This window comes from Mus musculus, chromosome 2 (assembly GCF_000001635.26).
Source record: "Mus musculus strain C57BL/6J chromosome 2, GRCm38.p6 C57BL/6J".
Classification (NCBI taxonomy): Eukaryota; Metazoa; Chordata; class Mammalia; order Rodentia; family Muridae; genus Mus; species Mus musculus.
The window spans coordinates 125,152,015-125,178,962 of NC_000068.7; the positions used below are offsets into that span (position 1 = coordinate 125,152,015).

Sequence of the window (26,948 nt, forward strand, 5' to 3'; positions counted from 1 at the left end):
AGGCTGCTTCCAGCTCCTTGGGAGGCTGAGGTCAGGAGGATGGTGAGACTCCAGGGGTACAGAGTGAGCTCAGGCCAGCACAGGCAATTAGCAAGGCAAGACAGTTAGAGATGGGCTGGGGAGCTCAGGGGTAGAGCGCTTACTTAGAATATGTGAGGCCCTGGGTTCGATTCTTACTGAGAGAGAGAGAGAGAGAGAGAGAGAGAGAGAGAGAGAGAGAGAGAGAGAGAAACAGAAATAGAGACAGAGACAGAATGGCAGACCATAGAACTAAATTTATCTAGTCCCAAACAACTGAAGCAATATTTTTTGAAGGATTTGTTGTTGTGCAATCTGTAAATTAAAGAAACTTTATTTTGTTTACTGCCTAAAAGGATTAATGATTTACTACTAGTTACTAGTTGATGTGGTACTTACAGTTGGTTCCTCAGGGCTAATGACTGGTGTGGGGCTTTTCCCACTATTCCAGGCCAATGACTGAAAAGTCATCGCTTTCAAGAAAGTTTTTAACCAATGAGCAGAAGCCTAAGGTTGTAGCTTAAACTCTAAGGCCCCATATATGCGTGTGCGACGCTAATGTGGGTTACTGTTGCTCAGAAGAAGGCTGCTGGATGGGGCGGTAAGTGTCTGGGCTGGGCAGAAGCCTCAACTTCATATCATGTGGAAACACAGAGCCTGAGGGCTGGACTGAAGACGCCAGGGACTGTGAGAACTTAAATGTTCTAAAAAGCTAAGAGATGTGGGCTGCATGGATAACTTCACCAGGAAAGATTATTTAAGAGTTTAAATTATGTGTATTTGTTTGTTTGTTTTATCCAAAGAAATGCGTTAAATAACTGTGCAAGAGCCAAGCTTTTGTTAATATTGTTCTCGTTTTCTAGTTTTCTTTGGAAAAAAAAATCAACTTGTAAGGTATTTACAAAGAAATATTACCCCAAAGACAGTATTTAAGGTTGGCGCTTACTGTAGAATTGTGAAAATTACCAGGTGGTTTATTGAACTCCTGAAACATTGCATTAAGAGGAGCCAGCAGAACATAAGCCTTTACTGAGAGCTGTGGCTGCTTTTTGTATCCCAAACACTCATTTTTTTAAGGTTTCCATAATAGCATTATGAAAAACCACAAATATGTGAGCAAATGAAATGTTTCAGAGGCTACTAAATTTTTTTTTTAATTCACAGAACATCATCTTAAGAGACTTAGTCTTTGTTTTTTGGTGTTTGTTTGTTTGTTTTAATTTCATATTCTAAAATATACCTTTTTACATGTTACACAGGTGAAAGTTTTTCTGGGTCAAATTTATCATTAATGATATGTAGATTTTTTTAAGAACTAGCAAAATATACTTTTCAAGGTTTTTGTGTATCAGACAATGGAGGATAATGTCATTAGTGTAAAATGCTTTGCAATGCTGGCATTTAGACCCTCCGTGAACTCTCTTACTGTCCTTGACTACTAACATGCTTTCTAAATGTCCTGGTGACTTCCAAGCAAACATGACCAACAGTCACATGCTAGTGACTTCCCTGGAATTTCTGTTTGCAGAACCCAGTCCCGTTTCCTTGCTCAGGTAGCAAGGGTTTGAAGACGAGAAATTTTTAGTGAAACAAACATAAAATTGGACATCTTATGAAGGAAAACTGTAGCTCCAGCCACAGCCCTTCTTAAATATGTTTGCAATTGCCTGGAACAAATATAACTTTCTTTCTTAATAGCAGCCTTGAGGACCATTCTGAAGTTTGCATGGGAGACCACATATCAACAATACATCAGGGATCTAGCTATCGGGTCATCTAAAACCGAAGCCAAGCGCTCCGTATTATAACCACACTATTGTCTATTTTAAAGCAGAAATACGTAGATTAAAACAACAACCACTATAAAATAGGTAGTTCCACAGTAGATTTTGGAAGATGTCGGTCAGCATCCCTTCCAACTCAGTGCCCAGTAGTGCCAGTCGCTTTCAGGTCCATGTTATAAACGAGGGCCATGGCAGTGCGGCAGCCGTGGGCGACAGTGCAGACCCCCCACATTATGAAGAGACCTCTTTCGGGGACGAAGCCCAAAACAGACTGAGAATCAGCTTTAGGCCTGGGAATCAGGAGTGCTATGACAATTTTCTCCAAACTGGAGAGACTGCCAAAACAGACACCACGTTTCACGCCTACGACTCTCACACAAACACATACTACCTACAAACCATGGACGCCGTCCCCAAGATTGAATACTACCGCAACACAGGCAGCGTGAGCGGGCCCAAGGTCAACCGGCCCAGCCTGCTGGAGATCCACGAGCAGCTGGCTAAGGTAAGCATCCTTCCGTGCTGTTCCCTCGGGGTGAAAACACTGCATCATAAGTGGTGGGCAAACAAAGAGAACTAGTCCACGCCATCTAGCCTCCTTATGCGGCTGTCTCTGGGTCCCAAGAAACAGAAACTGTACAGGTGCTTTGCAAATGTTTACTGACTTGGGAAAGAAGTGCAGAGTGAACTCGGGAAGTTAGGCAATGTATGCTATGGTGTTTGCAGTAAGGACACTCAAGTCCCACTGGGCTGACTGCGCCACACTGAATCCTACGCCGTTTCCAGTTTAGTGTTAAAGATTCCACAGCAATCCTTAAACAAACCATTGTGCTTTCATAGTTCCTATTGTGGGGGCCAGCCTGTAGTCCAGCCACATTGTGGCCTTAAGACACAGCTACTCTGGAGAGTAGAGCAGAGTTATGACTAGTTTTTCTATTTTAAAAAGAAAGATTCGAATTGCATAAGATTCAGCCCTTGCGTCCCTCCTCTTCACACCTTTGCCTGAGGCTCCTGGCTCTTCTAAATTTAAGCCCAGGAGCACAGAAGTGGCCAAACTTCCTGTTTAAAGAACGTAAAAGGGTTCCAAAGTCTCCGAAAGACTCTAATCTATACCTCATTTAGACGCTTAGATTTCTTCTGAGATTTCCTCGGAGATACACTGACAGATCCTGCCTTTCTGACAGCTCGTAATGAATAACCTTCCCTTTTGTATGTCTCTGCGTGTGGTGCTGTGCATGTGTGCCTATTTGCATGCGCATGGTTGTGCATGCACGTGCATGCCTGTGCATTTGCAGGTGTGTGCAGAGGTCGATGCTGGGCAGATTCCTTAGTTTCTTCACCTTGTGCACTGAGGCAGGCTCTCTTACTTGAATCCCAAGCTTGCCGATTCTGTTAGTGTAGCTAGCCAGCCTCCTCTGGAGACCTCATGTCTCCATTTCCTCAGTACTGAAAGCACAGGTGGGACACCATTGTCAGCCTCTTTGTGTGAGAGCAGGAGACCCTGCACACAAACTCTGGCCCTCACACCTACCAGCAAATGCTTTACCCACTGAGCCATCTCCCCAGCCCTGGATATCACTTTGTGGAACATGGTTGCTCTCTGGGAAGATAATTGAGTAATAGTTTCAAATGTGTATTTACTTACAGCTGAGCTTTTAGGAGAATGAAGAATGCACAGCTTATTTTGTAAGCACTCATTTATTCATTTATCCATTCTAGTTTTTAAAAGTTAAATAAATAAATAGCAGGCTGTGTGGTTGCTCAGACCTTTAATCCTAGCACTCCAGAGGGAGAGGCTGGAGGATCTCAGAGTTCGAGGTCAGCCCTGTCTACAGAGTGATTCCTGGACAGTCAGGGCTACACAGAGAAACTTGATCTTAGAGCATGGGGATTGGGGGGAGGGGGTGGCAAAACAAAGTTAAACAGTCTGCTGTCGCCCCCAGCTGGGCTCAGGACAGCTTCTCCCAGGAATGATTCTGGCATGGGCTCTTCCCTTAGTTTCTTCTCACCTTCCTTCCAGAGGAAAAACATCTCCAAAATTTACTCTCTGAGCTGCAGGGGGCCCAGCTCTCTACTAGGACTTCCAGAGGAAGAGTCTGTGCTCTCAGTCCGCACTTGTACCCTCATCCACAAACCTTCCTTGTTTATACCCTCACACACAAACTTCATCTGTCCAGTGTGCTGCATTGGTGGCAAGGTGCAAACCTTAGACTTTGTCTGAAATATCTGGTGCTTTAATCAAAAGAAAAAAAAAATAGCATCATGGCTATTCAGTATCAGCTTCCATGCAGGGTTTGTTTTGTTTTGTTTTTGCCGGGATTGGGAAGGTAATTTGAATTTCAGACAAATTGCTTGTTAGTTTCTTTCTCTAAATGAGGAAAAGGAAAGGAGACTGGAAGAGACAGGAAGAGAGGACAGGAATGAAACAGAGGGTGGAGAGGGGGGCACGACGTGATGGCTCTAAGTTCTGGAAGGAGCAGAAAGAGAAGTTAAACATTCGCAAGGAGCTTCCAACTATCTGAGGAAGTAAAAAGAACCAAAAATGTCCAGAAAAAAAGTCGTGAAATTCCACCCCACCAAGTCTTGAACACTATACTTAACTTATAAAGCTGCCCTCTTCATTGAAAGTGATAAAAAATTTAAATATTCATTCATCCACTCACACAATTTACAACAAAGAAAAATAACACTTTAGTCTTCATTAAGAGGAAACTGGAAGCAGGGCCTGATTGTTCAGGTCACGATTTCCAGGTCAGAAAATTATGACCAGGGTTGTCCTAATGGGTAAAACGAGGGTAGGGAAGTAGAAGTTCAGGGCTCTCCTGGGTTACAGACAGAGATTGGGATCGGCTAGGGGTGCCTGGAAAGACCTTGTTTCAGAAGTAAAGCTCAAATTTAAAACAAAACAAAGCAAACAATCGAAAATGCTTAGTGATGCTGTGCTTGCCCAGAGTGTATCATACTATAGGTTCAGTCCCCAGCCCCATTAAGGAAAAGGGTTTTGAGTTGAGTGGAAGATACACTGTTCTTAGGACCAACATTCTAGAGTGAAACGTAGCTTATCTGTAAGTTTTAAACCCCTGGTTTGTGGAGATCTTTCCACTGGGGGAGTCATCCCAAAAGCAAGAGTTTTTTTGGGTGTGCCTTTGATGTGGCACAGTGAAGCTGTCTGAGATGCTTACCATGTTTGGAATGGACAGCGTATGACTAAGGCATTGACATTGTTTTGTGCTCTGCTCTTTTCTCCATAGGGTAGGCCTCAACAACCTCCCCATATCAAAGCATGTGCAGTGATTACCTGGTGTCTGATAAGCATTAAGTTTGCAGTTTTACTTCATAAAAAGAACTCTGCTTTCAGTTCCCCTTAGGTTTTTATTTATTTTTATTTAGATTTAGATTGCATGCAATTGAAGCTGTGTATTACTTTTTTTGTATTGGGAGAGAAAATCTTGTATCAGCTAGTCTGCCTTTCTCTTTAATACCCCTTTATTTTCTCTTCTCTGAATCTGCAATACACAAATGGAAATCCTGGTGAATGGATGATCGTTCCATAGAATTAAAAATTCATCCATGAGAGATTATGGATCATCATTTATGGAAGGCAAAGAAGCAAATTAATTCAAATTGTAAAGAAAGAAAAAAAACATGAAGGATGCAATCTCAGAACTTTCCATCCGTGAGACATTAACAGCATCCAGATGTCTGTGAACCCCTAGGCAGAGCTTAGCAACCTTCAGGTCCCCACAAGCCTCGACTCAATATTTGGATGAAACATTGAATGTGCTATTGTTCTGGTGTACAAAGGAAGCATTTATCAAAAAGTAAAACAAAGATTTGCTTTACCACATAAAAGGTGATTCTGCCTTAAACTACTTCCAGGTAATATTAAAAAAAAAAAAAAATCAGCCAGGCAGTGGTGGCACACGCCTTTAATCCCAGCATTTGGGAGGCAGAGGCAGGTGGATTTCTGAGTTCAAGGCCAGCCTGGTCTACAAAGTGAGTTCCAGGACAGCCAGGGCTAAACAGAGAAACCCTGTCTCAAAAAAAAAAAAAAAAAAATCTTGGATGTGTTCTCATTTCTACTTTCTAAGAAAGCAAAAATAGATTGCTGTAGGACATGCCCTGGATTAATTTCATGAAAAATTAGATTCCATGTGTAGTTTCTAAGGTACAGAAAGGGTGCATACCCTTTCTGCTCCTATGTATTACAGTCAGCGAAGAAAATGGCATTGGCTCTTGTAAATTTACTATTAAACATTTAGTCACAAAAGAAAATATAGTCATAAAAATTCAAAATCACTGGCCTTGACATAAATATACTTAAAACTTCAAAACACTAGCAAGTTTCATATACCTATGAAAAGAGTTGTCAGTCCTACATTGACTTTGCTTTTGAATAATTTAGAAACTCATTGCTGTCCTGACTTCTCTATGTGGTGGTTTCTCTGCCCTGCACTCAGATAACGTTCTCTTGGTTTTCTGAAGTCCAAGTGATGGATTGAAGAACGGTAAAAATGGCATCCATCAAGAAAAAAAAATCTTCATCTAATAGAGAAGTTTAAATATGCACTACATTCTTTATATGACTTTATGGGTTTTTTTTTTTTTTTTGCCATTATTAATGCTCCCATCCTCCAAATCTAAGGGTCAGAGTTGCCACTGGGGCTCATCAGAGAGCCCAGCAATCTCCCAGACCAAAGCCTCACAGGTTTTACCAGAAAGCATAGGTTTCATCCCCAAAACCGTGTCTATAGAGCAAGTGACTAAGGCTTTCTCATGGGACCCCAGGCATAGGGACAGTGATTAACTAGAGTACTGGTAATAAAGGTAGACTCTCCAACAAAGCGACAATTTCTTCACTCATATTAGCACAGCCGTAATTTTCACGCTTTTGACGACTGTAAGTTTTAGTCATGAGAAGTAAAAGCTGTCACTGGGACGTGACTTCAGGTAGAAAGCACTTGCAGCAACACCTAGTGTGCGTGTGCAGGGCTGAGTCCAACTGGCAAGGGAGAGAGGTGGAAACAGGAGACTGCCTCTCCAAGTGCTCTGAGGCCAGTCACCCAGAACAACAAAGAAACCCTATTTCAATCAAGGTAGACTGCAAGGGCTAACACCCAAAGTTGTCCTTTGACCTTGACACACATGCCTCAACAAGTTCTTGTCTGCATCATACACACAAACACATGCACATATGCACATACATTATATCCAACACAAACTCATGCATCATACATATCCATATACCTGCACTCACACATACAAACACACACACACACATATGCGCCGACATCACATTCACATGGCACAAATGCATACACCATACATACTTACACACCCACATTCATATACACAAACGCATACACATGTGCACACACAAAGGCAAATGTATAACTTGTTCACACACATCAGAAATACAGACACACACACCACTCACAACTGAAAATAAAATTTGCAGGTGATTGTTAGCTGCTTTATGTTAAAAGAAAACACTTTTTTAAAAAAGATTTATTTATTTATCTTATGTATGTGAGTATACTATAGCTGTACAGATGTGAGCCTTCATGTGGTTGTTGGTATTTGAATTTTGAGACCTCTGTTCACTCCAGTTGGCCCTGCTCACTCTGGTCAACTCCTCTCACTCAGTCCCTGCTCTCTCCAGCCCAAAGATTTATTTATTACTCTACATAAGTACACTGTAGCTGACTTCAGATGCACCAGAAGAGGGCGTCAGATCTCATTAGGGTGGTTGTGAACCACCATGTGGTTGCTGGGATTTGAACTCAGGACCTTTGGAAGAGCAGTCAATGCTCTTACCCACTGAGCCATTTGGCCAGCCTGAAAAACACTTTTTACTTGATGTGGGAAGAGTACCTAATACTGTCATCAGAAACTGACTGTACTATATAAGCTCAGATGAGGTAGCCCATGCATGACCCCTAGCTACTGACCACTGAAAATGAGGCTAGTCTAAGCCAAGATATGCTGCCAATGGAAAATGCACATTGACTTTTAAATATCTAGTATAAAAATACTTCTATAAAATCTTCCTGGCACTTTATACTGACTCTAAGCTTGAATGGTAATAGTTTGGACAGACTCAACTGAGTGAAGTATAATCTAAATAAGTATAAATCTGCCTTGTGATTGCAGCCCCTACTACAAAGTGAGGGACCATGACTGCTAACACACCCTTACATTTCAAATGTCAGTAATACAATTTCCTATAAGAATTTTGCAATCTGATTATCTCTATCTAAACTTAAGCTCTTTTGCCAGAAGATTTTTCTCTTTTATCGTAGTTTTTCTCCCTTGACTCCATTGGCTTGTTTATCTTTTTTGCATTTTAAATTCATTGAAATCCGACCACTTTTGTGTTGTTAATGGCGGGATGGCCCCTGAGCTGTCTACCATCCTGCAGCCTTAGCCATGGCTGGAAAGAACTCACCAAGGGAAGCCATTAACTCCCAGGGTAAGATACAATAACAACAAAATTATCTGCTGAGGTTATTGAAATACTTCCCCCCTCCCCCGCAGAGTTTTGTGGCTATTGTTTTGACTTGGCTTTGAAAGATTTAAGAAACAGTCCATTGATCCACTCCTATGTTTTGTTTTGTTTTGTTTTGTTTTCTTTTCTTTTCTTTTCTTTTCTTTTCTTTTCTTTTTATAAAAATGCAGAATGTGACTGTGGCCCCTGGTTCAGCTGACAGGGTTGCTAATGGAGATGGGATGCCTGGAGATGAGCAAGCAGAAAACAAGGAAGAAGACATGACTGGAGTTGTGAAGTTTGGATGGGTGAAAGGTGTGCTGGTGAGCAAAGTCCTGTGCTTACACTGAGAGCCATCCCTAGGATCCTGTTCACACTGAGAGCCATGCATGCCCTAGGATCCTGTTCACACTGAGAGCCATGCATGCCCTAGGATCCTGTTCACACTGAGAGCCATGCATGCCCTAGGATCCTGTTCACACTGAGAGCCATGCATGCCCTAGGATCCTGTTCACACTGAGAGCCATGCATGCCCTAGGATCCTGTTCACACTGAGAGCCATGCATGCCCTAGGATCCTGTTCACACTGAGAGACATGCATGCCCTAGGATCCTGTCACACTGAGATCCATCCCCTATGATTCTGCTTACACTGATTGCTGTCCCCTAGGTGATCCCACAGGGTTTACCAGCCATCCCTGGACACCAGAGTTACTAGGAAGGTTATTTGGGCTTGGTCCTGCATCACTTTCAATCCTCACTTTGATCCACAGGTGCGATGCATGCTGAACATCTGGGGAGTCATGCTCTTCATTCGCCTCTCCTGGATTGTAGGAGAAGCGGGAATTGGTGAGCAATTTCCCCTCCTAAATAATTTTTATGTAAATTGCAAGCTTAATAACCAACTTGGTCTGCCTTCAGTGCTGCAAAAGATGAAGGTCGCAGAAGTCATTTACACTTGAGCACTTTTCTTTTCTTTCTTTTTTTTTTTTTTTTTTTTTTTTTGCCTCTGACAATGTCAGGGAGGAGAGATCGGGGCACTAACTCCTATGAGACTGGAATTTTCCAGTTTTCCCAGTGAGTGAATAGTCAGGTGAATAGTTCGAGCTTTGTATAGAGTTTCAAGCATATAAGTGGATAAAGCGCATTCATTTCAAATAACTATGGTAGCACGTTGGGATATATTAATATTTGCATTTTATTTGCCTCGGACTATTCTGCTTATAAAAACCAGCAAAACTTCACTAAGCAAAAAGGACTGGTGATAAACTGGTAAAGATGTATATACAAATACATATGTGTCCTGATTAAGAAAGTGCTGCCTTATAGAACATTTTACAAAGAAAATAGCTGTTACTGTCACATACAAGCAATAAAAAGCAAATTCTCAAAATATTCCCAACTATAAGCTTAAAATAATAGTTGAAATGACCCCAGTCATTGTAAATGATAACTTACAATGTAGGTAACCAAATTTTTTTCTGAATAGAAAAAAGTAATATTATTCCAGGAGTTATGACTTAATGCTTTTCAAATTTCCTAATTTACCACAATAATCAACAGTGTTATGTTCTATATGTGTGAAAACATTTGGATTGAGTTTTGAGGAGAGACTCAGAGGGAATATTGATATGAAAACCCAGAAGCTCAGCTGGGCCTTCATATGCTGCTCAAGAAGATATCTTAATTCGTATATGAAAAGTACCTGGTGTTATCCACCTCCTCCAACATGCCCTTTGAACCATCAGCTGACAGCTAGAGCAGGAAGGCTCCACTCTAACAGGGAGCACTGAGCCAGCCCCATCGGTTTTTTTCCATGTTACTTGTTCAGCAGCTGCTATGTTCCTGACAAAAAGGCTGCTTGCTGGTTTGATGATGCGTAGCAAATGAATGCCTACAGCCACAGGGTCCAAAATAAGTATATGCTGTTCCATGGAAAAGCTGCAGCTTAATATTGCCAAGGCTTTGCTCCAGGGCTTCATGCAAAATTAGGTTTTTAAGGGCAGTTTAGTAACTTATTGAGATCATCAAGACGCAGTTCTTTGTGTGGAGGTGTGAGCACAGAGAGCCAACGGCAAGAGTAATGCTTTCTAATGTATGTATTTAACACCCATATGTTTGGGCAACAATCTGAGCTTTAATCAGATCTTACTCTACTCTTCACAGCCAACCCAGTTTTACATTTATTACAGAGGCACAAAGGATCCTCTCTTTGCCAAGCAATTTGCTTCAGTTTTAGACATTAGTGTATCCAAACAAAATTGTTCCATTTGTGTAGTTGCATCACTCATAAAAGTCAGTAGAGTTCATTCTAACCCAACAGTGCGTAATGGGTTTTCTTTGTTTAGAGTCGTTGGTGTTGTTCTTTCTCATGCTTTTTTTAAGTCTCAGAACAGAATTTAGTGAGTAGCCGAAATATCTTTTCAACTTACATAGTTATAAACCTAAAGCTAACTGGGTTAAGTCAACATTTGGTCCCATGTGGGTTTGTGCGGTGTGATTTTCTCCCACATTTTGCTGACTTCCCCACCCAGTGTAGCAGATATTCCTTTCTAGGGTTTGGATTGCATTTATATCCTCCTTCAGGCCCTGGATCGTTTTTGCCAAATCTTTTGAAATCTTCATCTGGCACTTTCCCAATGTCAGCATCTTTGAGTTCAAGTCTGTTGTTTTGGATAACTCTTCTCGGGAGGGAGTCTTCTTATTGTGCTTCCTGCTCTTTAAGGCTCAGTCTCTGGTACCATTTGATGAGGCAGCTTCTGCCATACACAGAGACACAGACAGACAGACAGACAGACAGACAGACAGACACACACACACACACACACACAGATACAGACATACACAAACACATACACTTTGCCAGGGGAATGTCCAGCTAACCCTGTGTTCAAGCTTACTTCTCTAAATTGGAGAAGAAAAACCACAAGTACAAGTATTTGCTTCTTGCTTTAGGCATAGTTTAGAGGGAGGGAAAACAAAACATTTTCAAGCCAGGACCCAGGAGACACACCAGGTGGAATGCGGTGACAGTAGTTACAGCCCACAGGCAGCCATGTGGGACTCTGAGCCTGGGCTGCCCAATTCCTAAACACATGTGATAGCCTGAGCTGCGGATGCCATCCGGTTGTTTCTCTCTGCTGGACACCTTTCTGGGGCAGTATCATCTCCAGTTAAATTAACCATTATGCAGGGACACTGGGTGGGAAACAAGTATGTGACCCAGAGCAAGTTACTCACATTCTTTTAAGTTTTACTTTGCAGCTAAAACATAGGAAACATGAGTTAACTCTCCCCCAATCAAGTATTTGAAGATACAGTTAAAAAATCTTGCTGAATCGGCAGATACAAGTGGAGATGGGCTGATGTTAAACTACTCTTCTTGCTGCAGAATGAGCAAGAGTTATCTAAGAGTGGAATAGAAGACTGCAGAAGCCTGGGGTTCACTTTCGAAGCTCTGAACCTAGCAAATGCGGGCATTTTAAGTAGGCATCTCCAGCACTTCCTGTGGTGGGTCATGCAAGGGCCCAACACACTGGAAGCTCTCTCAGCCACCTTTCACCCTGGGACTTGTGTTTTGTCTGCTTAATTGTGAGAGAGAAGCAAGCTTCTCACTGTTTTCAGGTAGAAAGTGGTGGTCAAGCCATTTACAGACATGTATGCAGCACCTTGCGTGAGGCAGGGATCGCTCAGGAGACAAAGACGGGAAACTAATGGAGTTAGCCTGGGAGTAACATCATGCCATGCAAGCTTGTGGGCCCGTACAGTGTCTAGAGTGTGCCAAATATCCATCCTCCAACATCTGAAATGCAAAATAATGTGTATCGGCTGGGAGTAACTTACATTTCACGGCACCAGCACCTGAGGCCTCACGGGAGAAGGGAAGCGGTGCTCCTCCCAATGTCGCCAGAACACAAAACACTTGGGATGATTGCCTCTTACAGTCCTTTCTAAGGGTCTGTGGCAGGGGTGTGGTGAAGTAGGAAGGCCTGCCCTATGGGTGGAGAAACACTCTGGGCAGAGCTGCTGAACTCCCCACAGTCTTCTTCCTGGATTCTGCACGAGCTTCTTTGAAGAGTCTGATACGGGGGAGAGAGGATAAATTCCCTTCTGTCCATCTTGGGTTCATTGCCTGCGGTCTCACGCATTAGACTGCCAGACTGTCAGGTTAATGAGAAAACAACATGTTTATTAATGCATTATGCACGCACATGGGAGGACTCCATGGCGGGTGCTGGTTCAGAGGAGTGGTTAGAACACTTGACAATGAGAAGGGAATGTGAGTTTCTTTGGTGGACAAGTGAGTGTGGGTAGGAAAATAAGTAGAGAGATTTGCTAGGAGAAAAGAACTGGTCAGGAAGGCTTGCTGGATTCCTGTGGAACCTTCTGCGGGCTGACGGGGTTTGCACGCGTCTCTGCGGGTGGTGTCAGTCCTTCCAGATAATGGAAGCAGGAACACACTCACACGTGCATGCGCCCACCTGGGCACATAGGAAAGCTGAGGGATTTACTTGAGCCTGCTCTACTTATGTTCACTGTATAGCTCAAAAAAAAAAAAAAAAAAAAAAAACCCAAAAAACAAATCTTTATACCATGGGTGATATATTCTAGCATGTTATTTGCATCTCTCACACTACCAACCACAGCTGAACATGCAGGAGGCTTTTCATAAACATAGCATTTATGAGTGTAGTGGTACACTGACAGAGTAGCCTCCATGAGTACTGCCCTTTGTGCACCATGACAGGGACTTCACACATCCACTCTGTAGTTTAACTGCCACTTGGGTGTCAGTAAATTCTGACGTCACACAGCAAATAAGCGAATGTCGCTAAATTTGGTTCTGTCTGACTTACCCAGCTCCTAATGAACAGTTTGCTAATGAAGCCATTTACCTGGAGAGTTAGTATAACCTTCATTTACACTAACAGCTGGAGGCTGTGTAGAACTTCATCAAAGACCAGGTTCATCCTACATTTGGCCTGAACGAAATTGTTCACTCGAGGGCAACAGAGCTCTGCACATTCCAAATCTTGAATCTCTTAGTACCCGAATGGCAGCGGGCCCTTGGCCAGCTTGTTAAATTCAAATGCGATCTTTCAGTGACTACATAGGTTTGTTTGCTTTTATGTAAATGACCCAATGAGCTGCTCCACCATTTAATCGCACTTATTTTTCCTCTCTCAACTGAGGTCTCGGTGTGATTATCATCGGCTTAGCCGTGACAGTGACAGCCATCACAGGTTTGTCCACCTCTGCTATCGCCACAAACGGATATGTCAGAGGAGGTAATTAAAAGTTGTAAGCCAGATCTTCACGTGTAAGGTAAAAGCAACACAGGCTCCATCCAATAGCTCACCACTGACCTTTCTGGGGTGTTGTCAAAGGTAATGCAAGCTGGTTCCTTTCCTCCCGCCAGGCAAAGGGGCGCAAGACAAATGAAGAAGGATTTAACCTTTGTTAAATCCCCACCTTTCTCCATCAGGTTCCTCTCAGGCAAGAGAGAAGGTCAGATGTCATGTTTTCTCTTTCTCAGCCAGGGTAGTTTCTCTCCCAGGACACCAACAAGAGTCAGCTTTTCCTTTCCAGGGCTGCACTTTAGACTGAGTTGACTCTCGGATGCCACCCTTCATCATAATGAGTGCCTCTTGGACCTGATCTTCATGCCGGGCACAGCAACTCTACCTTTGTACAAAGAAACCCCACTGGGCCTAAAGCACAGACCTAAAAAGTTAAATTAAAGGCAGTAGAGCTTGCAGGAGTGGGTAGTCCAAGGAAGAAGAGTGAAATGTAATATCTTCTGTCTTTCATTGCTAACAGGTCTTGGAGTTCTTATAATTCTTCTTTCCACCATGGTAACCTCTATCACTGGGTTGTCAACTTCTGCAATAGCAACAAACGGGTTTGTTCGTGGAGGTAAAATCTCTAAGATATCTAATATCCACGTCACATGCTACGGGTAGGCACAAGTTTTCTATATACTTTCTTACTGATGGGCACAAGGAAGTGAGAGGAGCTGAGTTCGGAGAACAGCTTGGTGAGTGAAGTTCAAGTCTACCCAGGCCATGGCTAACAGAATCCTGGCACGTGACAGGTCCTGCTCCAGGTCTACAGAGTTCTTGAGGAGAGCTCTTATTTTTCCAGGTCAGTCTGGACACTTCTTGCTGGCGTTTATCAGGAAACGACTCCTCTGTGTGGCTACGGTTTTAAAGTACAGTACATTTCAGGTGTCTCCCACGCTGTCATGGAATGGGACCGCTTAGAACGTTTCAGGTTTCTGCAGGGAGACTGGCCTTCTGTGACCACTTCCTGAAGTAATGGTGATTTCTCTGCCTGCTGGAGCCAAACACCTTTGTTGGGGGTTTTGCAGGTCTGGGCGTCATCATCATTGGCCTGAGCGTAGTTGTGACAACACTCACAGGTATTTCTATGTCGGCTATTTGCACAAACGGAGTGGTGCGAGGAGGTAAGCAGATTCACTTACTTGTCATTATAAGCTGTGCTTGCATATCCTGTCTAGAACTGTTTAATAGCAAAACGTGAAGATGCTAACTGGCTCCCAAGGCTTAAAACAAAACAAAATAAAGCAAAATTTAAATAACAGGGTAAAATTCTTCTCAATTAAAAATGAAGAGACTGGGAGAAAAGGCCCCTTTGATCCATTTCCTGTGAGGAATCCCACTGGGTTCTCAGTACCTGGGTGAGCCACACTGGCTCCCTCCTGGGCCCCCTCAGCCTGGGCGCTCCCCAATATCCTATCTCATGGTGGTGATTCCCATATTACCAACACTCTTGCACCCAGCCTTCAGGTTCTCCCTAAACACTGCTTCTATTGAGAACCATAAACAAAAAGGAAATTTAAATAAATAAATAAATAAATAAATAAATAAATAAATAAAAGAGTTACCATCAAGTTTCCAGGAGCAAGCAGGCCTGTGTAGAAAACAAAGTAGGTGAAATCTGTCAGTGTTCTAGTTGCCCTCACCATGTTCATGGGGACACCACTGATTCTTGCCTTGCTCTTTTATCCACATTCCCACTGCTTAGGGTTTGATGGTGGTGGTAGATGTTTCTGGTTTTTATGATTTATTTTTGTCTTTAATTATATGTGTGTGAGTGTTATATGTGGTGTATGTCTGGTGTGTATGGTGTGTTTGTGTGTGGTGTGTATGTCTGTGTGTGTGGTGTGTATATGTGGTGTGTGTCTGTGGTGTGTGTGTCTGTGTGTGGTGTGTATGTATCTGTGGTATATATATATATATATATATATATATATATATATATATATATATGTGTGTGTGTGTGTGTGTGGTGTATGTCGGTGTGTGTCTGTGTATGTCTGTGGTGTGTGTGTGTCTGTGTATGGTGTGTATGTATCTGTGGTATGTATGTATGTGGTGTGTGTCGGTGTGTGTCTGTGGTGTGTCTGTATATGGTATGTATGTCTGTTTGGTGTGTGTGGAGGGGAGGGTGTTTTCCAATCAGTATAGGTGCTAGAAGAGGCCAGAAGATAGAGTTACAGATGGTTGTGAGCTACTTAACAATACACACTCTCAACCACTGAGCCATCTTTTTGGCATGGTTTTGGTGTAGTGAGAGAATGTCTTACTCTGTGGGGCCAGACAGGCCTTCAGTCCATGATAATCTGCTTGTCTCAGCCTTCTAAATTCCTTGATTATAGGCTTGAGTCCCACCTCTGCCCCTACATCCGACCCCCCCCCCCCCGGCCACACATCCCCACCACCACCACCACTTCAGGGCCTTCCAAACATCGCCCTACCCACAAGACACCTTTTATCTCAACTTATATTTTATTAATTGACTTTCGAAAGATGTATCCTATTTTATGTGGATGAGCATAATGCCTGAACCCATGTGTGTGTGTGCCTGGTGCCCGAGGTGGTCAGAAGAGAGCATCAGATACACTGGAACTGGCATAGCATATGGCTGTGAGCCACCACATGGGTGCTGAGAAGTGAACCTGGGTCCTCTGCAAGAGCAGCAAGTGCTCCTAAGCGTTAAGCCAATTCTTCAGCCCCTGTTTGTCTCTTGTAACTGTCCAGCCAGTTTGCTGAGCCAAGTTGACTTTTAAAAACCCATGGGGATTTGCTCTACCAGATGACATGTTCCATTCTGAGGACGTTATCCACAGTGAACACAGTTCCTTCTCTGTAGAAGGTGGTTTTGCTCTGAGTTTGCTTGTCACAGGTTGACTCTGCAGACCCCGTGACTGGCTCCGCCTAAGAAGTCACTGTGGTGTTTGTGTTCCTCATCCAGCCTGTTTGCTGGTTTCTTGCTCAACCTGTGAGGTGCTCCTGTTCAATTTTCATGTCACAGGAGTGGGTAGCCATAGACAAAGCTATTGCTTAGTGTTCAAGGAAGAACACTGGTTCCAGGCCCTGTTCCCCTGGGTTTCCTTTCCATTTCTTGTTCTTATTGTAAGAATTCAAGCTTCATTAGGCTAAAACCAGAGAACAAAAGTGGGAATACACACCCCAAGACCGATGCTCACTTTACTGACTAGCTATCAGAAAAGCTGATGCAATAAAATGGAAGTTAGAAAAGAAAAGATCAACTGCTTTGTTCTTCAGGGTCAGGGCTTTATGTAACTCAGCCTAACCTCAAATTTACAATGGCTGAGGCTAATCTTGCCTATCTAATCCCCCTACCCATCACCTCCCAAGAGCTGCGATAACAGGCTTGTGCCACAACACCAGAATAAAACAAGTTCTGCCAATTTGTTTTCTACCCTGGTCTGTCAGTTTCTGAAAACTTTGAATGTAAAATTTTTATTTGTTACCATATTAATTTGGATACTGTAGTGATTTTTTTTTAAAGACAGCACAATTTGGGTAAAGCTTACTGTTATTATTCGTAAGATTAGATTAGGATTCCACTGGTAAGTTTTGATAGAGTGAACTGTATTGTTACTTACTTGCAAACTGTGTACAGAGTCCAAGGCAGAGCTGGCTACAAATACTCATGATGACATAGGACTCCCTAATTACTAGGGCTCGATAATATTTTTATTGGGATGATTATACTTAGAATTTAGAGACTGAGCTCTTGGCATCCTGCTCCAGCTGACACCCGGTGCTCTCTTGTCGCAGGTGGAGCCTACTACCTGATTTCCCGGAGCTTAGGGCCTGAGTTCGGTGGGTCAATAGGCTTGATCTTTGCTTTTGCCAATGCAGTGGCTGTCGCTATGTATGTGGTGGGATTCGCGGAGACTGTCGTGGATCTTCTTAAGGTAATTAAAGCTTTTCTGTTGTACCCACAAAACAAACAATGCAACTTAACTTTCTATTACAGGGCCCTAGGGGATAGTTTTATGTCAAGGTAAGAGGAGGAAAGTTCCGTATTAGGGCAGGGGCCCCATGCATGACCTCAGGTGACCTGGCTTTGAGTTCAGCTCTCACCTTCCCATCTGAGAGACTCTAAACCAGTTTCCTATCATCTGAGGCTTATTTTCTAAAGCTGAAAGAGGAGCTAATATTACTGCTTTGTGCATTTCACAAGAGCTCAGTACCAATCAGGTAAAAAAGATGTATATGGAGAATGTGTAAAATACGAAGCTTTGGGTAGACAGCAGGCATTCTCTCCTGCAGCCACACTGCTGTTACACACAAGGTTCCCGAAGGTGAAGAAAGTTCGAACATGAGGACAACACTCTGTACAAAATGAGGACTTCCTTAGCTAAGTGTCCCCACCCACCCAGGTGCTCTGGGAAGAAGCTCTGTGAGCCCATGTAGTGTGGCAACTCCTCACCTTCCTCTCATGCTAATAAAAGGTCTGATGGAAAACAAAACAAAACAAACAAACAAACAACAAAAAAAACCCAAACCTCTCTGGGAGAAATTACATGAATAAATGAGCTCATTGTGTATTTCTTAAGGTATGCTCTCTCCAGGAGACGCATTACTGAGTCTGTGTTCTTTGTTCTTGAGTTAAACAACACTAATTTTCTAGTATTCATATTATAAGAATAATTTTTATTCTTCTGAAATTCCCCTTGGCACATAAAAGTAATTAGTCCTTTTGCTAAAACACAACACAAAAGGTGTGGATGTACATATATGCTTTTGGGTGCTACAACAGTTCCCAAAGCTGTGACTTGAAGGAATTTCTAACATCTCTAGCCCCTAGCCTTGCCTATCAAAGGCCTACATCACAGATAAAATAAAATTAGAATTCTTTTGACTCCTGGAACTTATGAATATTTCATTTTCTTATTGTCGTATGTGGCCCCACAACACACTGTACTTGTGTACAGTATCTCTTCTTGTTGACTGTTATAAGGAAGACTGAATGCAAAGAGCTATCTCTAATCATCTGAGAGATTCCCTTTCCCCAGGAGAGCGATTCAATGATGGTGGATCCAACCAATGACATCCGCATCATCGGTTCCATCACCGTGGTGATTCTTCTAGGAATCTCAGTAGCTGGGATGGAGTGGGAAGCAAAGGTGAGCATCTCTAAATAACACTGTGACAAGTGCTGGCCAGGCCCCGAGTTCATCACAACAATGAAAGGAACACCATACTCACAAAGAGAAGCTCATTACAACAAAAGACGTTAAGTCCACGCTAAGCAGGCATCATAACACTAAGCACCAAGTCTGGTCACGACTGCCTTATTTCACCTTGCTTCCTGCCATTGTGGAGACACAGCCAGCAAGACTGATGCACCCTTATGTGCAACCATTGTTCATAACAGCAGCATCACACACTGCAGACCCAGGTCTCGTCTTCACTCGCTGAGCAGAAAGGAGGGCAATAGATTAAACTTCACCTGTGCAAGGAGAATGTCCAGATTTGAATAGTCGACATGGTTGTTGCTTCAAGTTGTCCCCTTCTCTGTGGTGTCACAGGCTCAAGTCATTCTCCTGGTCATTCTTCTCATTGCCATTGCAAACTTCTTCATTGGAACTGTCATCCCATCCAACAATGAGAAGAAATCCAGAGGCTTCTTTAACTACCAAGGTAAGTCATCACGGGTCAGATTCCTCTCAGTAAATGTGTCTGTACTATTCTCTCCATTATTACCTTTCTTACCCCATCCGCAGTCATCGGAATCCCAGTGTGATCCAGGAAAGGGCCTAGAATTGGATTCAGGAGGCCCTGTTGGGTTGGGTCTTGACTCTTGATCATCAGCTGAACAGGTTATACATATCCTGTTCAGTTCTTAGATTTCCCCACTAAATGAATAATGACAACATCCCAAGGAAAGTTTAATGTAAATATGTAAAATATTTAACATTTAAAAGTAATTTTGAAAAGTAAATCTTTTTCAGTTGAAGATGTGAAAGTCTCTTGTGAATCCTTGAATAATGGGTGGTCACTAGATAGTTAAAGAATAAGAATAGAAGCTACATGTAGGGAAAGAAAGCCTGGAGCTGGGGAAAAAATGATCAACCATTGCAGAACACAAATGTTAAATCAAGTCCTCTTGTCTTCCTGGGAGACTTTGTAACGTCCAACCTTGCTGGAACATGATCTACAAGAATCACTGTCAAGCTTTCAAGCATTATGAGTTAGGGGACTGGTGAGATTGCTCAGCCTTTCATAGCAGCTCACAACCTCTGTAACTACAGTTCTAGGGGATCTATCACCCTCTTCTGGCCTCTGTAGTCACCAGGCAGTCACACAGTATACAGACATGTATACAAGGTAAAACACATACATTAGAAAAATGGTTATGGGTGAATTACTTGTGTATCTCCTTGTGATCTCCCCACAACATGCACATTTGACTTTTCTTTCCCCTATTCTGTTTCTTTTACGTTCATAATTTCTACCCTAGTGTACTCAAGAGCACACAGCTGAGGTACACATCACATACATGTATATGTACATATATGTCATATACATGTACATCATCTACATCTACATACTCATATCTTCATTATGTATGTAGTTGCCAGTACCTGTGACACCCCTCACTATTTTTAAAGTCATGTAGTTCTTTTATTTGCTTTTCTCTGCAGTAGTTTTTTATTTCTTTGGGCTTTACTGTCCTTTCTTTTCTACCTTTCCCCCACTTTACATCTTCTGATGTTTTCAACTTTCTTTCCTCCTTTTCTCACCCTGCATTCCTTTTTTTGTCCAGCTTCTTCCTCTTTCTCTTCTTTATGACTTTTCTCAAGATTGCTTCCTTTTTGTCTAAGCAATTTGGTGACAGCCTCCAGTGTTGTTAGTGCCTCACCATGGTCCTATTTGCTGAGAATTTGGTAGAAGGACCTAAGGTCTGAACTCTGGAAGGAAGAGTTGAGAGAGTAGAAGACTAGGAGCCAGTCTGCTGTCCAGCCTCCCTCCCACTGCTCCCTACAGTTCATGGAAGTCCAAGAAAGGCAGATTGTTTAAAGATACATAGACTTGAGGATGTGGCTGTGAGGGGGGAGGTGAGTATGGGCAATATATTTGTGAGGGAGCTAACATACTCCTGCAAAAACTATGTTTTTTTGGTGGCAATATGAATCTTTATGTATTTTTAATGTAATTTCATGTAGTGCACTCTGACTATAGCTACCCCTCCCTAATCCTCTCAGTTTCCCCACAGGCAGAACTCCACGCCCTTTCTCTCTCTCTCTCTTTAGAAAGCAGGAACAGAATAAAAAACTAAAAACAAAGAAAACTATAGAAACACACACACATTTACACAAAACCAAATCCAGCAGGGCAGTGGTGACACTCATCTTTAATCCCAGCCCCCAGGAGACAGAGGCAGGCAGATCTCAGAGTCTGAGGCCAGCTTAATCTACAGAGTTCCAAGACAGACAAGGCTTCACACTGGAACCCTGCCTCAAAACCCAATCAAACAAAAAGACATTAAAACACAAAATTGGAAACCCATAGTACTCAAGCAAAAGAAAAAGTCCAAACAAAGCAATACAAGATAAAAAGTCTTTAAAAATAACGTTGAATTTCTTTTGTGTTGGCCGTCACTGCTCCTCATGGACCCTCTCCTAAGTGTGGTTCATATGCCCAGTGAGACTAATTTTTCCTTCTGCAAGAATTCCTTATCCTTTCCATTTTCTTTGTATTCAAGAAGACAAACAAGCATGGCTTCTAATGACATTTTCAAAGCTCCTTCTAGATGTCTTAAGACTTAAATGTGTACCTACAATGATAGACACCTCGGTACTCAGAAGGATAAGCAACAGTTTCAAGTTGACTCTGCTGCAATTCTAAGGATCTGTTTCCACTTATAAATACAGAAGTCAAGAGCGTAAGCTTCTCCTATGTGGAAAACCCAACTCAGTGATGTTTCTCTCACTTCCATTTCAGCATCTATATTTGCGGAAAACTTTGGGCCAAGCTTCACAAAGGGGGAAGGCTTCTTCTCGGTCTTTGCCATCTTTTTCCCAGCTGCTACTGGGATTCTTGCTGGTGCCAACATCTCTGGAGACCTGGAGGTATGAAGTTTCCTCTGCTTTGTAGCTCTGGTGGTGGGAGTGTGGTTTGATTATGAGAAGCTATACAACTAAATACGACTTAGAAGATGAGAAGTCCTGGAGACTCAAGAATAAGGGTTTCTACATGATGTCCTAGTTACTTACAAGCTCTTTCTCACCCTCTCTCTCCTTTCATTCTAAATATGGCCTCCCAACAATATAGTGCAATTCTGAAGTCTTTGTTCAGTGGCACCCACAAACAGTATACTCACAGTAGCTCATTTTCCAATAAAATGAACAGAGCTCAGTGAGTTATTATGAGAATCACACCTTCCCCTGTATAATAGATAAGAATACAAGACATTTGAAGAAACACAAAACAAGCAACAACCAGCCGCACGAACACTTAGACCTCAGTTCACAGCGTTCTCCATTAGGTGCTACTCGGATCACTGTGTCAGCTACAATGGTGATTTCCATATTTCAAAGAGGATCACTTACTAGCTACAGCCAAAACAAAATCAGACTTTGTGTTTCTTGCACATATATGTTGGAGATTATAGGCCATCCAAAAAAAAAAAAAATTAGAAAATCCACTTCAAAGGAATCCCAAGGACTTAGAGAGCCGTCCTGTGTCACTTCTGCCTTAAGATTTATCCCCTTCTTCAAGGTCCTAGAGTAATCACTTCCTGGTTCACACTCTACCTCGTAAGCAGAGGACTGGGATCATAAAGGACAGCTTGCATGAACCACTTCTGCTGATATCCCATTGGTCTGGATTTTGACTATGTCCTTACCTAGTTCCAAAGGATTCTACAAAACACATTCTGAAGAATAGCAACTCTGTAACCCAATAAAGTCTGAGGTGTTCCAATATTACAAGGAGAAGGCTTAGAACATAGGAAGAGTTTCTTTTGAAAAAAGGACACTGACTTTATGTCACACACACACACACAAAAGAAGACACAAATCTTAACATATTTATAATAAATTTCAGAAGATGAGTATTTGCAAGAGTCATCAGGAGATATGTGTTAAATGAAAAGCATGCATGGGCCAATCAATGAGCTTGTAAAACAAAGATACCAAACAAATAGCTGTTCAGTTGGTCAGGATTGGTTTCTTCAAGGAGGAGTATGAGGGGAAAGGCTGGAAGTTAATTATTAGGGAAGAACAAGGCAATCCTGGGCAGAGGAAGCAAGCAGAGTCTGGTGTGAGAAACCTGAGGACAGCAGGGAGTCTCTTGCTTGACAGCTGAAGTAAACCTGATGAGGCTGGGAGGCCTCACCAGCTTCACCCAAAGGGAGCTGCTGGGAAGATGCTCTCTGTGGAGCATCAAACTCAGGGGAAGCGGGGACTTTGCCTTTGGGTTTATTCATTGTGTATCTTCAAAGATAGCATGGTCTTAGTAGATGCTGACTGAGTGAGTGGGTTAAAGCACTTAGATACTAGTGACCCACCGTCATGGTAAATTCTTGAGCAGAGCGTTGATGGCAAAAGAAAGGTCATGTCAAAAGTTAAAAAGTCAAAACCTGTTCAAAATGGTTCAGCTCCTTCCCTCATTTAATACAATTTAGTTATGAGCTCCTGCTTCCTCTGTAGCCAGGAAAGTTCACTGATAGGCGCTTCCAGAAGCTACCAGCAGGCTTTTAAATTGGAAAATATTGTACTTTCTTTAGACTCCTTAAAAACAAGTTGCTTAGTTAATTCATCTTACTTCATGCCCGAATTAAGGCCATTCGGGAGAGGTAAAAAGCTCTGCTTTTGTTAGAGTTAGGAACAATGGAAAGAATGTCTTTTACTATAAGCCATTACAGATTCTATTCCATCCTGTTCTTTTAACACTGGTTTCACCTTATTGGATTGATTTTATGACATAGTACACGAGGAAGGGGAGGCTTGGATTTAGCAAATGAGGCTAAAACAGGTGACATCCTCCCACCTCCTATCCAGTTATGCTCAAATGAAGTTGACGTGACATAAGCACGTCACCCAGATCCCATGAAATTTGTGTGTGGGGTGAGCATGTGCCTGCTGGTGTGTGTGTGCGCATGTGTGAGTATACTTATGAAAGCTCCAGGTCAATATGGACACTTGGTTTTGTCATGATATACCGGAACCTGGGGTCCATCAACTAGGCTAGACTGGCTGGCCAGTGAGCTCCAGGCATCCACCTGCCTCACCTCCCCAGTGCTGGGATTGTCAGCATGCCCCGACACCTGTTTGCTTCTCAGACACTCATGCTTATGCAGTCAACACTTTATTGAACCACCTCCAAGTTCCGAATGCATTCTTGAGCAATAAAATACAATGAAAAGACCATGTAAATTAGGAGACTAAGTAGGGTCTATCTCAGCCACCCTGCCCTCTCCTCCTTCCTAGGAGCTGTTTTGTTGCACATGCCTGCTCTTTGGCACTGGAGACCATAGGATAGAGGGAGGAGGCTGGATGCACTTGTATGAGCGCTTGCATTATGCAGATGCTCCTAGAAGAATTGGAGCCTATGGATTAGTAGCTGCCCAGAGCTGATTACACCCATGTGGGGCAGTTTTGCTTGGTTAAGTCATGATCTCCAGTGGTCAGGTTGCACCCGCATTCACCAAGTGTGATGTTTTTGATCAACCTGATCATTATATTTAAGTTTTAAAAACCAATGCTCAAATTTCATTTGCCTATATTGATTGCTCCAGGAGACTATTGTCTGCTGGAATTGTACTTAATTTGGTATTTATTGACTCCTCCTGATTGTCAGGTAACTGCCCTGGATAAGAAAAGCATGATGAAAATATTTGTATAAAAATTGAATTAAATATAATTGATATGCTGCTTGGAAGTTGGTTTGATATAATTTAGCAGTCCCGTTTCCAAATCACATATACTGCAGTAAATGAAGTATCCTGTGGACTCAATTTAATGTATGTCTATCCATTCATAAGCAAGAGAAAAGGTCACACTCCAGCCTAGGCTTGACCTTGTAAAATGACCTTGTAAAATGAAGAGACTGGAGAATTTAGGAGATGACCCTTTTTTGCTCAGCCAGAAAGGTTTCTCATTTGGTTGGTTGGGGTTTGTTTGTTTGTTTGTTTTAATTAAAGACAAGCCTAAGCTCAGTATAAAACACACTTATGCCCAGATATTGTCAATATGCCTGATATGTTTGTGTATCTGATGCATCTACATACAATTCACAAGGAAACAGAGGTCTGTTGAACTTCTACAACATCCCTTTCGATGGGAATTCAACTGTCCTTAATTGAGCACTGAGTTTTTGTTTATTTGTTTTTGTTTTTTTACCATTTGGATTTGTTTATCAAAAATAGAACTACTTTTCTCCTTTTTCTTTTTATTGAAAATAGATTTTTTTCATATGATATATTCTGATTACAGTTTCACCTCCATGTACTTCTCCCAATTCCTCCCCACATTCTCTCCCATTCAGATCCACTCCTTTTCTGTCTCTTTTTAGAAAACAACAGATACTAAGGGATAATAATAAAGTGAAATAAGATAAAGCAAAAAAAAAAAAAACCCAAATATAGAACAAAATAACCAAACAAGAAAAGAGTAAAAAAAAAAAAATCAACACACACACAAATAAATGCATATAGACACAGAGATATACATGTTCACAGACACAAGAATCCCATGAAAACACAAAACTGGAAGTCATAATATATCCATAAAGGACTTGTAAGGCAAAAACAAGCAAACCTGACTTAACATGACAAGACAAAGAACCCCCAAAGACGCTGATGAGTTGGTTTTGTGTTGGCCATCTTCTGTTGTGCACTGGGCCTGCTCTTGGGAGTAATTTATTTCCCCAGTGAGACTCCCTTGTAGAAAAACTCCCTTGTAATTACTCATTTGCAAGTGGCTATCAATCAGGGACTGCTTTTGGGTTAGGAATGGGGGTATGTATGTACTTTTCTTTTCAGCTCTAGGTCCCCATCTGGTACAGACGGGGGCAAGCTCTGTGCATTTATAGGCGGCACCAGGTTTTATATTCTGTTGTTCACTCTAAACCAGTGGATCTGTACCTGTGGTCATGACCCCTTTGGGGGCTGCATATCAGCTATTTACATTATGATTCATAACATTAGCAAAATCATATTTACGAAGTAAGAATAGTTAGTTTTATGGCTGGAGGCCATCACACATGATGGAGTGTATTAAAGGGTCGCAGCATTAGGAAGGTTGAGATCCGCTGACAGTCTGCTCAAAGACTGGCTCCTTGGCGCTTTGCTAGTTGGTTTCTTTAGCTTTGCCTTAGGGAGCATAGTTTAACATTTTGAGAATACCGAAAAACTCCTAGCGCTCTGATCATTATCCAGTTTATCCTCTCCTCTGCATAATGTTTCCCCAGGATCCCCAGGACGCCATCCCCAGAGGGACCATGCTGGCCATCTTCATCACCACCGTGGCCTACATAGGTGTTGCTATTTGCGTAGGTAAGAGAAACACCTCTGAGCTCAGAATTGCAAGGAGCCCAGTGGTTCTTTGTGTCTGATAGATTTCAATGAAACAGAAGTAAGCAGAAAGGTTTGGGTTTTTTGTTTTTATTTTATGCAGCAACTTTACTTCCTTTCTTAGTACTGAAGAGTTTGTATCTTGGGGGTGGGGGTGGGTGATGCAATTGAAATGCAGTGCAGGCATCTTCAGATCAGTGTCCCGCCTTGCCACCCTTGCTGACTGTAGTGTTGAGAAAGCTATCACTCCCACACTCAGTTCTCTTGCCCTGTGAGGTAAGTGTGAACCAGAGCAGAGCAAAGGATTAAAAAAAAAAAAATCAAAACCTAAACTCAAACATGGCAAAGGAAACCATGAAAGATGGCGAATTCACAACAATATCGCCAACTTGGAAGTGTCATTGACACCAACTGCCAGAAATCAGAGCAGCCCCAGCTGTTAGCCGTGTGGAAGCCAGCTCCATGCTTCTCAGTGAGCAGAGCGTGCATGTGTGCCTCTTTCTTCTGCTCCCAAGGCAAGCTTTGTATCTACCTGCTGCCTGAGGCCACACCTCCTCTTGGGGCCATTGCACACTCGTGCGCTTAGTGGGAAGGAGGGAGTGTGCTTTCCAACAGGCAGAGAAGAAAGCCTCTCCAGTGCATAGTGAGAAATGCAGGCCCAGCTTAGACAACTAGGGAAGCTGGGGGCCATGTGACCAAAGAGTAAACTCTAGTAGCCTCTGCTTAGTATAAGAAAACTTGGGAGAGTCTGTGTATCTTAAATTGGTTTCTGAGGAAAAAATGACAACCAAAAAGCAAAAA

The 26,948-nt window shown here is 42.4% G+C and overlaps 1 protein-coding gene across 10 annotated transcripts in view; it reads left to right on the forward strand.

Annotated features, from left to right (window-relative positions):
* Window positions 1-495: 495 nt before the first annotated feature.
* Slc12a1 (solute carrier family 12, member 1) overlaps window positions 496-26,948 on the forward strand; it is a 77,493-nt gene continuing 51,040 nt past the window's right edge. The window contains exons 1-12 of one of the 10 annotated variants that reach the window (XM_030248885.1): window positions 496-619; window positions 1,717-2,307; window positions 8,481-8,612; window positions 9,062-9,137; window positions 13,481-13,576; window positions 14,109-14,204; window positions 14,659-14,754; window positions 17,399-17,538; window positions 18,643-18,753; window positions 19,159-19,270; window positions 21,575-21,702; window positions 26,045-26,129. In XM_030248885.1, coding sequence (XP_030104745.1) covers window positions 1,915-2,307; window positions 8,481-8,612; window positions 9,062-9,137; window positions 13,481-13,576; window positions 14,109-14,204; window positions 14,659-14,754; window positions 17,399-17,538; window positions 18,643-18,753; window positions 19,159-19,270; window positions 21,575-21,702; window positions 26,045-26,129 — 1,465 coding nt within the window. In that variant the 5' untranslated portion in view covers window positions 496-619; window positions 1,717-1,914. The remainder of the gene's footprint in view (window positions 620-1,716; window positions 2,308-8,480; window positions 8,613-9,061; window positions 9,138-13,480; window positions 13,577-14,108; window positions 14,205-14,658; window positions 14,755-17,398; window positions 17,539-18,642; window positions 18,754-19,158; window positions 19,271-21,574; window positions 21,703-26,044; window positions 26,130-26,948) is intronic. The other 9 variants (XM_030248886.1, XM_030248888.1, XM_030248887.1 and 6 more) reach the window with 9 other exon arrangements.